Raw genomic sequence first — 14,433 nt, 5'->3', positions numbered from 1 at the left:
GTAAATTCCAAACTTCTAGAACTACTTAAAAGGGTAGAAAATGTAAGCCGCTAGACAAAGTGACTTGGCAGACCTCAGGCAAGAGGGAAGGGGAAAAACTCCGAGAGATACATTAGTCAAGTAAGTAAACTACACCACAAAGGCCAATCATCAGAATCTGTTCTACCAATATCTCAACCACCCTGTAACTGCTGGGTTAATTCTTTATGTGATTTACAAGGAAAAACCTAGAAGTATTATTCATATGAATTTCAAATGATAAAAGAAAAGTTTCCTTATTCTTATGAAAATCGAAATCACAAAAGAACCCTAACTTATATTCAGATGTAGGTGAAAAATCATGGCACTTTTTTTTTTTTTTTCCGGTACGCGGGCCTCTCACTGCTGTGGCCTCTCCCGTTGCGGAGCACAGGCTCCGGATGCGCAGGCTCAGCGGCCATGGCTCACGGGCCCAGTCACTCCGCGGCATGTGGGATCCTCCCGGACCGGGGCACGGACCCGTGTCCCCTGCATCGGCAGGCAGACTCTCAACCACTGCGCCACCAGGGAAGCCCCATGGCACATGTTTTTACAGGTACCCTTATCCACCCAGGAATTCCCATATTGTAATATTTTTATATATTTTCCTTGTGGTGCTGATTAATAAGTACAGCTAATATTTACTGAGTACTTATTATAATATGCCAAACAGAAAGTAGTACAACTGCGGTTTGAACTAAGAAATTGCCTTGCTCTAAGCCTCGAAGGGCCAAGTCACTGGGACTCTTTGTACGACTTAGCGGGAGAATTTAATGTGACATATACTCATGATCCTTCAAGTCCCCCTCCTCCTGCTGCTCAAAATTCTTTAGCAATGGAGATTATTATATTCAGGCCTCAGAATACAAGGTCTCTGAAAATCCAAGTCCTACTTTAATTATTCCCTTTGAGTAAAGGATAAGCAAACACTAGTTAACCTAAATTTGAGATCTGGTTTTTACACTGGGTCACACCAGTGATGGGCAGCATACTAAGTCTCCCCTCAAATATGAATTGATGTAGTTGCCCAGAAATGGACCCAGTAAACACTGGTGGGAAAAGCATAAACTATATACTCGCGCAGATGTAGGTTCAGTGCTTGGCTCTACCAATTACCATTTCTGTGCTCTTGTGATAGTTACTTAATCTCTTTGAGTCTGTCTTATCATCTGTAAAAGGGGGCTAATAATAACCACCTTTCAGAGTTGTGTGAGTGGACTACTAAGGTAACGTATATTCAAGCGCCTTGCATCTTGAAAGCACTCAATAAATATTAAGGTCCCTAATATTGGGTGGATTTGTAGGTATGCCAGAACAGTCTGACCCAGATCACGCAGGAGATAAATGCCTAGTGTTCATCTTCTTAGACATTAGTTTTTTCTTGTAGCAAGTTCCAGCAATGAAAAGTGAATTCTGGAGCTCTGGGGTCTCAGTTGGGTAGTTTTGTGGGAGCTTGAAATACTACTGAGAAATTATTGCTGGAGGTGGAGGTACCAAGCACCCCCTTCACCCTGCTCCCAAGCAGTAGGTTTGTGAAGATCACTCTGCTCTCACCCTTCCCACTATTTCCAGAAACTATGGGACCTGTGCTGAGTTCCCCCTTCACCTTTGCACTGAGACCTTGGGTCTCAAGGAATTAGCTCCTCAAGGGGTCCTGTCAGCACACTGAGAGGGAGATGATCACCATTTTATCAAGATCTCTATAGCTATTATTACAAGTGACAGATTTAGGAGATTCTCTCTCTCCCCCCCAGCCCCCCACAACCCCCGCTAAATTAGGAAGAATTCTAATCCTTTATTTGATGTAATTCTTGGTTTATTAAAGAAAAAAACACCACCAAACCAAAGTTTTCTTGGGTTGCCTAAGAAAAGGCTGAAATACCACTTTGCAAATTAACTTCATTTCACACACTAACCCATGTGTCTTTGAGAGCAATGCCAGGGAAGAGGCTACACAGAAAATTTAGGCATTTTGGTTTTGTGTGGAAAATTACAGGCACACTGCTTCCCAGAGGCTGAAACCAGTCTGATTTTCATTCTAAGAGCAAATTAATTTATTTTTCTTAGCTCTCTATTTAGCACAAAATAAATGGATACTTTTAATGTCTCTTGCAGTGATATTCAATTTTACAAGTAACTAATCATGAATAAACAGTGCCATCAATAGAAGAGGAAAATTTCCACTTTACTTCTCATGTTGATACAAAAGGATAATTTGAAAGAAATTGACTTTTTCATCTAGAACTATCAAAGAAATACAATGTATTTCATTCACTTTTATGTAATTAAAGCTTTACAAAGACCTTGTGTGTGACTGAAAATAATGTGTCATGAATGTCTGATTTGAAGCTGGAAAAATATAGAAAAATGATTAGCAGACAATTAGCTAAATTATGATCTTGGCAGAATTTACTGTAACCCTGTTTTCTCTAAGTAAAACAATGCATAATGAAAAAGAACCCCATATCCTTTATACTTCTGTAGTTAAAGACAGCAATTCACTAAACTTTTATTTAAGTCAATGAAAGAGTCACTTCCAAGCTGTACTGAGTATTTAAATGGAAACAGTGTTTGGCAGTTATTCCTTTGCATCTTTCTGAAATATTCCCAATTCTCAAAGAGCTATATTTTGTATCAAGTTTAAACTTCCCTACTGAGAATGGTACTTAGATGTCAAACAATTCTATAGAAGTGTGGAATAGACACGTGCATCCAGTAGTTGTCTATACAGAATACGGAAGACCTAATCCTGCATAAGGTAGGAAGTCTAATATGTTTCTGACCTACGTTAGAGTACCTGATGAATGTATACTCTAGGTGGAAATCTAAATTATTTCAGAGATTCTGGCTGTAGAGACCTGAACTGTAACTATTAGCTTCTACCTATGATTGTCTACCACATTCCAGTAGGCACTAAAATAAATACTCACATGACAGACTATGGCAGCATGAATCCATGGAATGAGTATTTTTTGGAACGTGCATGTGCAATATGACTTACCAGTTCTTTCATCCATAATGAAATTTGGTTATATAATGACAAGTACAAAGGAAATCCACTAAAATCAAGGCCATGCTCAGCTTCAAAGAAATGCCGAGTGATAAAATACAGAAGCCTGAAAATCCAACGTTCCTTATTCATGCAAATTGACTTTTTTCAAGATTCATTCTCCTATTGGCACATTGCCCACACTTCTAATTCTTGCATCTTAAAAAACTGAGAAATCTATATGCACTTTTAAAGAACAGTTTTCATGCTTTATAAAGTAATTTGAAAAGGAAGGCTGGTGTGTGTGTGTGTGTGTTGTGTGTGTGTGTGTGTTTGTGTATTTAGCTCTCTTACTATAATTGTAGGCCTATAAATTAAGTAGAAGTATGAAAGTGGGGAATAAACTTTTAACAGTGAAGAAATGTGACAATAACTGGCCTGACACTTCATAGTCCTGGCTGGGATTTGCCTGTGCACAGTGATTTGATAGAGATGGTTTCCATGTTATTTGTGGAAGTACTCATGCTGCTTCCACTCCCAGGAATGTTTTATTTTATTACTTCTCATCCTGCGACAACCAGTTCAGATAACGAGTCCACATAATGTTTTTTTCCAATTTCCCTCCTAGAAGGAATCTCTAGCCTCATTCCCATGGAATTTGCTTTGTACTTTCCCATGTTTCACTTTCCATATTGTACTAAGAGTATCTTTTCTACTAGAATTCAATGTAATTTCAGGCAGGATGGGTGCTTATTTCACCTTAATACAATTAGAGTGTTAGCTGAAGGCCTTATTCAGAAACACTTTAATATTTAATAAAATATCTTCTCTGCCTCTTCACCGCTAACTTTATATGAGGCTCACTGATTACTTTCTCCAAGTATTTCCTCATTAATCCTGACTCCTTCTCAGGTTTTTAAAAAAATTTTGCAGCCACTTAGCAATTTTTTAAATCAGTTGAATGTGGTGCAAAAATTAGTACTCATTTACTTTATGTTGCTCTTTAATTTTTCTTAGGCAGTTTCAAGTGTGAATTTTTTAGAGTCTCAATAAGATGCTGAATTCCCATCGGCAGTAACCATATTTTGCTATTTCTTGGAAATCTTCCTGCCCTATCTCCTCACCCTTCACTGCTCTAGTCACCCCCATTCTCTCACCCCATGGCTCTAAGCCAGGGGTTGAAAAACTGTGGCCTGCAGGCCAAATGAGACTCTTTGCCTGTTTTTATACAGCCTGTGGATCAAGAATGGTTTTTACATTTTAAGTGGATAAAAAATATCAAAAGAAGAATATTTTTCAAAATGTGAAAAATGTTATGAAATTCAATCTCAGTGTCCATAAATAAAGCTTTATTGAAGTACAGCCACTTCCCTTCATGTGTCTATAGCAGAGTTGAATGGTTTCAACAGAAACCTTAAGGCCTGCAAAGTCTAAAATATTTACTATTTGGATCTTTACAGAAAGTTTGCTGACCCCTGACCTAAATATTTGCTGAAAGATTGGTTTTGGGATCTGGTTATCTTCTTTACATCTCTCTAACTGTTAGTTTTGAGATATTTAAAAAGCTTTCTCCGTGACGAAACAGTAGGTTTTCAGATTCTTCACGTCGACCAACAGGCTATGTCCACTGGAGACACAGCTAGAAATATGTGTATCAATGTGTGGAATCCTTTTAACTTCAGGATGTCTCAAGAGTTTTCAAAGAACTATTTATGCTTCCAAGGGATGTATAGCAAACATTCTTTGGGAAATGTGAAGCTACTTTTATTTTAAAATAAATTTATTTATTTATTTATGGCTGCGTTGGGTCTCTATTGCTGCGCACAGGCTTTCTCTAGTTGCGGTGAGCGGGGGCTACTATTTGTTGCAGTGCGCGGGCTTCTCACTGTGGTGGCTTCTCTTGTTGTGGAGCACTGGGCTGTAGGCGCGCGGGCTTCAGTAGCTGTGGCTCGAAGGCTCTAGAGAGCAGGCTCAGTAGTTGTGGCGCACGGGCTTAGTTGCTCCGCGGCATGTGGGATCTTCCTGGATCAGGGCTCGAACCCGTGTCTCCTGCATTGGCAGGCGGATTCTTAATACTCTGTGCCACCAGGGAAGCCCTGAAGCTACTTTTAGAATAGTGACCACAACTTTTGTTAAGATTTCAATTTTGCATCAGGATACTGTATTTCATAAATGTGAGGTCAATACTAAGGCAAGTTCCATAAGATCACAGAGCTAACAAAGTAACAGAACTGAAGAACACAAGCAAATGAGATAATCTATGGAAGAAGGGATCATTCATCTGAGCTCTTTGCATAAAAGAGCACTTAAATGTCTGTGAAACCACTAAGTAGAAAAAACAACTCACCACCAAGGACCTTGACTTGGGTCAATATAAAGGACCAAATTCTAGGCTTTAAATTTTTTTTTTAACATCTTTATTGGAGTATAATTGCTTTACAGTGGTGTGTTAGTTTCTGCTTTATAACAAAGTGAATCAGCTATACATATACATATATATCCCCCCATCTCTTCTCTCTTGCATCTCCCTCCCTCCCACCCTAGGCTTTTAAAATTTTTTTCCTCCATAGTAAGTAGACTAAAGAAGATGGCAACAAACAGGAATGAACTCCACATTAGCTGCTCCAAAAATTTGAGTTTATTTCCTGTTTAATTTACTAAACCTTACCCATAAGATGCTATGGTTTGGATTCAAAGTGAACAGAAGAGAAATAACCACAGACTGACATACGCATTTTCTCTCAAGTGATAGCAGTGAATCACTGTATAGGAAAACAGCAAGGAAAAAGAAGTGTAACACGATAGTAAAAAAAAAAAGTATTCCTTTACCTTGTTCTTGCTTAATCCTCTCTCTTTCCGCATATCCTGCAGTCAGCATATTAATTCTGTTAAGCCACCTGAAGAAACAAATATTAAAGTCAGTAACACTGCAACTGATTTTTTTATACTTAACTATTTTCTTGGGAATAGTTATTTTAAAATGTATAAGAATATATGGAATAATCCCAGATAAAGGGTGTGCTTTTTGCTACTCTTAACACATGGAGTCTTCAATGAGCTATAATTTGCTGTAGTACAAACTGCTCCCACACTAAAGATGCTACTTCACTAGAAAAGTCTTGGGCAAACCTGTTAACATCTGCAACATAAAGGGTTTTGAGATGACCAAAGCCCTATTAATTCTGTTGCTCTAAATGTAAAAGCACTCCAAATATTTTTGCTGTTCCGTTTCTTCAGAACAAATGCTCCTTTAGAGATATTTAAACAATATCAGATATAATTTGTCCTGAGAAGGGAAAAAATTATAGACCTTGCCTGTCAAAATATGTTTTACTATGAAATATTAGTTTTGATGAATCTCCTTTAAGTTTAATGATCCAAAGGGAAACACAGCTCAGTAGTAGTATACTTTGGAAATTTGTCTCTAAATACAAGGGTATTAGGTTTTTCCAAACACAAAACGAGCATATACAATTTTAATCTCTGTTTAGATCTTGAAAATTTATTTCCATGAACAATAGTAATTTAGAAATAAATCTTAGTTCTTTCCTCTTTCAGAAGAGTTGCTATTGCCAATGTAGGGAACTGCCTGAAGCAAAGCACTATTTCAATCTCTGTCTTTTGTCCCACCAGGTCTCTCCCTGTGTTCATTATTCTGGATAACTGTTTACACTGCATCAGATTATCAAATCACAAAATCTTTAAACTAACCTGACAGTTTCCCACTGGTCAATCCTGAGCTATGATCCATATATCTTCCCAAATAAGAAAGTAAGGAAGAATCAACCTTCCAAACTAGCTTGAGTAAGTTTGGAATCACTAGTATAGTTAACATCATTAAATTGTGGAATAATCTGATCGAAACATGTTTTTAGGAAAAAAACTGTGTCTGAGAAGCTTTTCTCCTAGGAGATTATCTCCCCTGTCAAGTGGAAGATGACTTTCTTTGAAGCGACTCATATATTTCATCATTTATGCCAAGTGGTGTTAACCGTGCATCAGATACTTAGAATATCTTGAAAAGGGAGGGAGGAAAGTTGTTTCTCTAATGGACAAAATCACATCCATGGAAATTTAAGCTTCAATTTTAAGAATAAGTCACTTAAAGCACAACTTTATTTTGACAAAGCCTACAATGTAATGATCACCTCAACTATGGGAAGTAAAGAAGGGACTGGAGCAGAAATGGAAAAAAAATGGATCAAATGAATTCAGTAGCATGATATATACACATGATCCAGAAAATTATAAACTGTAAGTCAAGAAGTTAACTTCATGACAAATAACCTTTTAAAAATGACTCCAATCATTAGTAAAAGGTCAAAATTAAAATCTAGCCTATAGGTCATTTGTAGTAAGAAAGGGGTTGAATTTGTACTACAAGGTGAATCTTAGCACTCTTAGGAAAGACTGGCTTGGTGCTTTTTGGGTGGAAATGATGTTGATACCACTAGAGGAATATTTGTTAATGAATTTTAATTCAGTACTTTATATTTAATACTTTTTAATATATCACTGAAATTTCATTTTATCAGAAGTCTAAAGAGCAGTGAGGTCTTCATGAGATGAATAAGGAAACTAAAAAGAGGCTTCTTAATTTTTCAGCTCAACAACATTTATTAAATGCCTGTTGTATGCTGAACAATGAGCTACGTTTTGTGGGTCCAAAAATGAATAAGACATAATTTCTGCCTTTGATGAGCTCCAGGATTCCTAAATTCCACAAGACAATTAAAAAATTAAACTACTTTTAGGAAGAAAAATTCTGTCCCCAATAAAAACTCTTTACAAAGTGTATGCGTAAACTTGTATGTATAGACACAAAAGGCTGAATGCTACACAACTGTTGTTGCTGTCTTGGATAAAGTTGTCCTTAGGCCTCAGTTAGAAGATGCTTATCCAAACACTTGCTGCAGTTATGGTTTGGTGTTTATATGCTATTATGAACAGCAGATATATATGCATTAATTGAGTTAAGAAATATTAATGTGTGCCAGGTACTGTTCTAGGCACTGAGGATAGAGAAAGATAAATGAAACAAAGTATCTGTTTTCATGATGCCTGTATCTTCAGTGAGGGAGACAGACAATATTTAAGGATAAGAGGATTGGGCCTATGGTGAATGTTCCAATGAAGCTGTCAACAGCTGACACAGAATAATGTACTGAGAGGGAAACCAGAGTAAGAACTGGGGAAGAAATGTAAGATAATCACACTAAACAGAAACTGGTGAGTCCTGACAATTATAAGGACATATGTGCTGACATGAAAAGGAATACATAGGCCAAGTGAATTCAGTAAATAAGTCTCAGAATACTTGAGAAACATGATGTTTTGTTTTCTTCCCACAGATTTCACACAGGCTGGCAACAAAGTTTTTTTTAATGTTTCAATGCTCATTTCTGAGGATGGAACAGATGGATTGGTGGTAGGGTGCTCAAAAGTGTTTTTGCAGATTACCTCACAATCAAACTTAAAGCTACTCAAAAAATAGATGGTGAGATTTTAATATTCTATGTTATATGTATTTGGGTATATGTATGCATGTGCGTATGTATGTGTATACACACATGCGGATTTTACAGAAGAAAATTAAATCTAAGGATTGCTTTTTCATTCCAGTTACTAGGTCCCGTCAAAACTAGCACTACATTTTAAAAATACATATGATAATATTTTAGAAATTATGAAATAACCAGGTAAGGCATTTATTTATAATTATTATAATATAATTATAATTATTTATAACTATATCATCTCTTGAAGGCTTAGGTACATGCCTTCAAAGGACTACACATAGAATGAACCAACACCCACATCATCTTGCTGTTATGTAACAATCAGCTTATTAAATAAAGTTGTTGGAGGCTGTCTCTCCCCAACACCAATCCTCTGTGAATATTGCCAGCACTGACTCTCCTCCATCCTACTGACAAGTAATTTTTAATAAACTTGCCTATTGAAAGCAGACATTAGGAATATGCTTATTCAAAAAATAAAAAGCGGGCAAAACAATAAAAGTCCACTATACTTAAATTTTAAAGAAAGACTCAGTATTTCAGGACAATTTAATTCTGAAGGTTGTAGTACACCATGGCAAGGCTTACATAAAACAGCACTCTTAAATGTACCATGTGGAGATGACATATTTGATCAGATTTATTTATTTTTTTCTTTGACCCATTGCTTAGAAAAGGCAACAAAATGAAACATATGGGTTTGGTTTAGCTTCTTCTCTGATATCCTGAACCAGATACATCCACAGGAGTATTAGGGAAGAGTTAGTGACATCATACACTTCTGAGTTATTGCTAACACAGGGTAGAGAATGGAGATCAAGAATGGTTTTATAGTTCATAAAAATGCATTTTTGAACAGGCTATTTTCTAAACCTAAAAAGACCCTGATTAGCAAGTATCACGAAAGATTAATTTATGTTAATTCCTGGATGGAAGTAACTGTGTTCTAGTGGATCTACCTTGTAGGAGAGGACATGATTATATATACCACTTATTTTCTGTTCGGTTATGATGTAAATCCTTCATAATTATCCTAAGGGCATTGAGCTCAATTGTGGTAAAATGGATAGTGAGTAACAAGAACAGTAGAAGTATAAAATAGTTAAAACACAAAATAGAGTACCACCCCTCCCCAACAAGTACATAAACATTTTCATTTTGAGAATAAGCTCTTCAAATTCTGATTGGCTAGTGTGAAATTTCAAGAATGGTAACATGCTAATCAAGAGAAGATTATGGAAACCAAATACAAGGCTCAGTTCACAGAACTAGAACAAATAATCCTAAAATTTATATGGAACCATAAAAGACCCAGAATTGCCAAAGCATTCCTGAGGAAAAAGAACAAAGCTGGAGGCATAACACTCCCAGATTTCAGACAATACTACAAAGTGAAAGTAATCAAAACAGCATGGTATAGGCACAAAAACAGACATATGGATCAATGGTACAGAATAGAGAGTCCAGAAATAAACCCACACACCTATGCTCAATTAATCTTTGACAAAGGAGGCAAGAATACAAAATGGAGAAAAGACAGTCTCTTCAGCAAGTGGTGTTGGGAAAGCTGGACAGCTGCATGTAAATCAATGAGGTTAGAACACTCCCTCACACCTTACACAAAAATAAACTCAAAATGGCTTAAAGACTTAAATATAATATGACAGCACAAAACTCCTAGAAGAGAGCATAGGCAAAACATTATCTGACATAAATCCCAGCAATGGTTTCCTAGGTCAGTCTCCTAAGGCAATAGAAATAAAAGCAAAAATAAACAAATGGGACCTAATCAAACTTATAAGCTTTTGCACAGCAAAGGAGACCATAAACAAAACAAAATGACAACCTAAGGAATGGGAGAAAATATTTGCAAATGATGTGACTGACAAGGGCTTAATTTCCAAAATATACAAACAGTTCATACAACTCAGTAACAAAAACAAAAAACCCACAACCTAGTCAAAAAATAGGCAGAAGACCTAAGTATACATTTCTCCATAGAAGACATACAGATGGCCAATAGGTACATGAAAAGATGCTCAACATCGCTAATTATTAGAGAAATGCAAATCAAAACTACAATGAGGTATCACCTCACAGCAGTAGGAATGGCCATCATCAAAACATCTATAAGCAATAAATGCTGGAGAGGGTGTGGAGAAAAGGGAGCCCTCCTACACTGTTGGTGGAAATGCAGATTGGTGCAGCCACAATAGAAAACAGTATGGAATTTCCTTAAAAAACTAAAAATATAGCTACCATATGATCCAGAAATCCCACTCCTGGGAATATATCTGGAGAAAACCATAATTCAAAAAGATACATGTGCGCCAATGTTCACAGCAGCACTATTTACAATAGTCAAGACATGGGAGCAACCTAAATGTCCATCAACAGATGAATGGATAAAAAAGATGTGGTATATATACACAATGGAATATTACTCAGTTTAAAAAAGAAGGAAATGATGCCATTTGCAGCAACTTGGATGGACCTAGAGATTACCATACTAAGTGAAGTAAGTCAGACAAAGACAAATACCATATGATATCACTTATATGTGGAATCTAAAATATGATACAAATGTACTTATTTATAAGACAGAAACAGACTCACAGACATAGAAAACAAACTTATGGTTACCAAAGGGGAAGGGGGGGACGGATAAACCAGGAGTTTGGGATTAGCAGGTACACACTACTATATATAAAATAGATAAACAACAAGGACCTACTCTATAGCATAGGGAACTATATTCAATATCTTGTAATAAACCATAATGGAAAAGAAAAGAAAAGAAAATATATAAAAAAATCACTTTGCTGTACACCAGAAACTAACACAACATTGTTAATCAATTATATTTCAATAAAAGAAAGGCTCAGTTCTCCTATTAATTATAAAAGATTTTATCAAGTTTTCTCAACACCTTTCTTTGCCCTCTCCTTGTATTCATATCCTTGGTTTGGAAAAATCACGCCTATACCCTGAAGTGTCAAAGAACAAGATTATTTATAAAAGCATATTAAGTGTCCATTTAGCGTGTTCAAGCACATTTATGAAGCTCCAAAATTTTGTGCTTAAAAATATTTGAACACTAACTCTTTAGAGATATACAAAGAAAGTTATAAGGCATGAGAACCCTAAGTATATAAAAGGAATATATATTGAAAGCAAACACTTATATAGCACTTACAATTTAGCAGGTACTGTTCTAAGCTCTTTATGCGTTCTTATTTGCTCCTCATAAAAGTTCTATGGATGGAGATGGTTATTATCTCCATTTTTAAAAAAGAGTTAATACCTGACAGAGAGAGGTTAAGTTCTATATCCAAGGTCACACAGCTACTAAGTGGGACGGCTGGAATTTGGACAGCCTGGTTCCAAAGTTCATACTCTTAACCACTATGCTATTCTGCGTCTTCCTAACTGTTGGCACATCATATATTTAACATGCACTGCCTACTGAAGACCTGTGAAGGGGAAAATTTTGAATCTTAAATCCAATTTCTACAAATCTAGAAAAGGGAAAGGAGAAAGGAAAGAAAAAGGAAGAAAGGATCAAACTCATAAGAGCCAAAATGGAAACAAGAAGCAGTATGTTGTAGATAATGAAAAAATATATATCCAGATTTTCCCAGAGCCACCAAATAACCACGTGCCATCTAATCACTTGGCTGCACAATCCTGTCCAGTGATAGAAGAAAGGTGACAGAGAGATACACCAACTATGCCTATGCCTAAGTTATTGAGATGGATATTCTGTCATAAATACTCAGCACTTGGAAAAGTCAGCTTTTTTTTTTTTTTTTGTGGTACTTGGGCCTCTCACCGTTGCGGCCTCTCCCGTTGCGGAGCGCAGGCTCCGGACGCGCAGGCTCAGCGGCCATGGCTCACGGGCCCAGCCGCTCCGCGGCATGTGGGATCTTCCCGGACCAGGGCACGAAGCCGTGTCCCCTACATTGGCAGGCGGACTCTCAACCACTGTGCCACCAGGGAAGCCCGAAAAGTCAGCTTTTTTTGTAGGTATCCTTTTTTCCTCACATGGGAATAAATTTGAAGACATATTCTTGAAGTGGACTTAAAAAATTTTTTTTTTTCTACAGTGGATTTTTTTTTTGGGCCTATACATGGATTCTGGCACATTGTTGGTAAACTTGACAAGAAGTCAATGAGTTTATTTTGACTTTTTAAAATGCCATTCTTTAAAATTAGGTATGGCTACATGGAGCTATGGCTGGGTCCATTTTATTTTAAACTGATCTAGAAACTTCAGTGACATTATTCTCTAGGCATTGATGTGGAAAACAGAAATCTAAGCCTAACTGACTTTCTAAGTATTTTGAAATTTAAGTAACTTTACCTGTTCATATCATCAAGATGCTCAGCAGCAAAATAAAAGCTTTTGATTTTAGGATGACAGGCTTTGAATGCACTGCAAAAGGAAACAGAGTACATTTATTTATTTCGAATTGGGAAATAAGTTAGAACCAAACAATTTTTATGGATAAAAATTACCTCAGATCTAATCTGAGTTCACATATATAATGCTTCTGCCGTGATGACAGAAATGAGTGAAAAATTCAATTTTCTGCCCACAAAACTGCTTTCTTATTACCTCAATTTGAAAGCATTAGACAAGCAACCTATAATTTAAAAGCTAGAAATTAAAAAAAAAACAAAACTACCCTTCCTTTCTCTCCCTCGCCCCAAATAAAATCAACTTACTATTTCTTGCGGCATTCATTGGCTCTATCAATTTTAAATTCAGGCAGACTGATGAATCCTTCTGCTTTTTCATCCTAAAGAGGCAACACTCTTGTTTAGGGTATTATATATAAAGGTTTGAAGCTGGTGCTACTATACAACTATGCCTTAAATATCTATACTAATAAATCAGTTCATTTAATCCTTTAAATTAGACATTTTAGAGATCAGAATTTCAGTCTTACCTATTATAGTCCACTAAATTGAAGGTATATTTTGAACATTTAGAATAGCACAAATTAAAATACATACAGAAATGTTTAAAAATCCTTTTTATATTAAAATAAAGATAGAAAAATTTTTAATTCTCAAAGTGAAACCTGTTTTATAAGTAATTTTTCCCTCAGAATGTACATACACATTTATAACATATAAAATAACTGTAGTCCACATTTACAATTCAATTTTCTACCATTTTAAATGTTCAGATATAAAATGTAGGGACATTTACTAATTCAATTCCTTTTCTGTCTCCAAAAAAAAATCTCTTAAACCTGAATTAAATAATTATTTTGTGTACTCAAGATTTTACAAATGAAGAGATTAATTTGCTTTTCAAATATCTGACTTGGTTTACATGCTATATATACATAAAAGTCATGTTTCACTTGGAAAACTGAATGAAATCCATAAAATGCCCCCCCCAATGTGGGATGGGAATACAAGACAGGAGAATTATCTAAAATCTTACATCAGATGCAAGTTATTACAACTAGGCTAAGATTATTTTTGGCTGAACCCTTTAAATGTTGTTGTCCCTTTCATGTTCATGAGCCAACTCGTCAGACTTTTACTCCCAAACTTTGATCTGTGCTGTACCAGTTCATGGCTCCTTATATATCAAGTTCAAGAGACATCATACTCCCATCTGCCATCTCAAAGAAAAAGAATAGGGGTTCTCAATTCTTTTAGTATGTGTGTGTATGTTTATATGTAAAACTTAGTAAAATTTGATGCTAATGATAGTGACTAAAACGTGTGTGTTATATGCAAGAGCAGTATAACTTCCAATATTTTTCAATATTTGAGCATTTTTTTCTTCCAATCTTAGGGTAAATACAATAGTCTCAAATCTCTTTGATTTGTGTTATGTTACCCTTGATGTCTTTAATGTTAAAATTAAAAATTTTGAACAATTTA

General features: G+C 36.0%; 1 protein-coding gene across 8 annotated transcripts in view; it reads right to left on the bottom strand.

Moving 5' to 3' along the window:
• The window catches only part of CNKSR2 (connector enhancer of kinase suppressor of Ras 2), a 256,193-nt gene that overhangs the window by 44,237 nt on the left and 197,523 nt on the right, over positions 1-14,433 (bottom strand). For all 8 annotated transcript variants that reach the window (XM_029240573.1, XM_029240574.1, XM_029240575.1 and 5 more), the window contains 3 exons: positions 13,255-13,328; positions 12,890-12,961; positions 5,837-5,904 (listed from right to left, as the gene is read on the bottom strand). In XM_029240573.1, coding sequence (XP_029096406.1) covers positions 5,837-5,904; positions 12,890-12,961; positions 13,255-13,328 — 214 coding nt within the window. The remainder of the gene's footprint in view (positions 1-5,836; positions 5,905-12,889; positions 12,962-13,254; positions 13,329-14,433) is intronic.

This window comes from Monodon monoceros, unplaced genomic scaffold (genome assembly GCF_005190385.1).
Source record: "Monodon monoceros isolate NGI ecotype Baffin Bay Population unplaced genomic scaffold, NGI_Narwhal_1 Super_Scaffold_22, whole genome shotgun sequence".
NCBI lineage: Eukaryota > Metazoa > Chordata > Mammalia > Artiodactyla > Monodontidae > Monodon > Monodon monoceros.
Note: the sequence above shows the minus strand (reverse complement) of the source record. Positions and strands in the feature narration are given on the sequence as shown.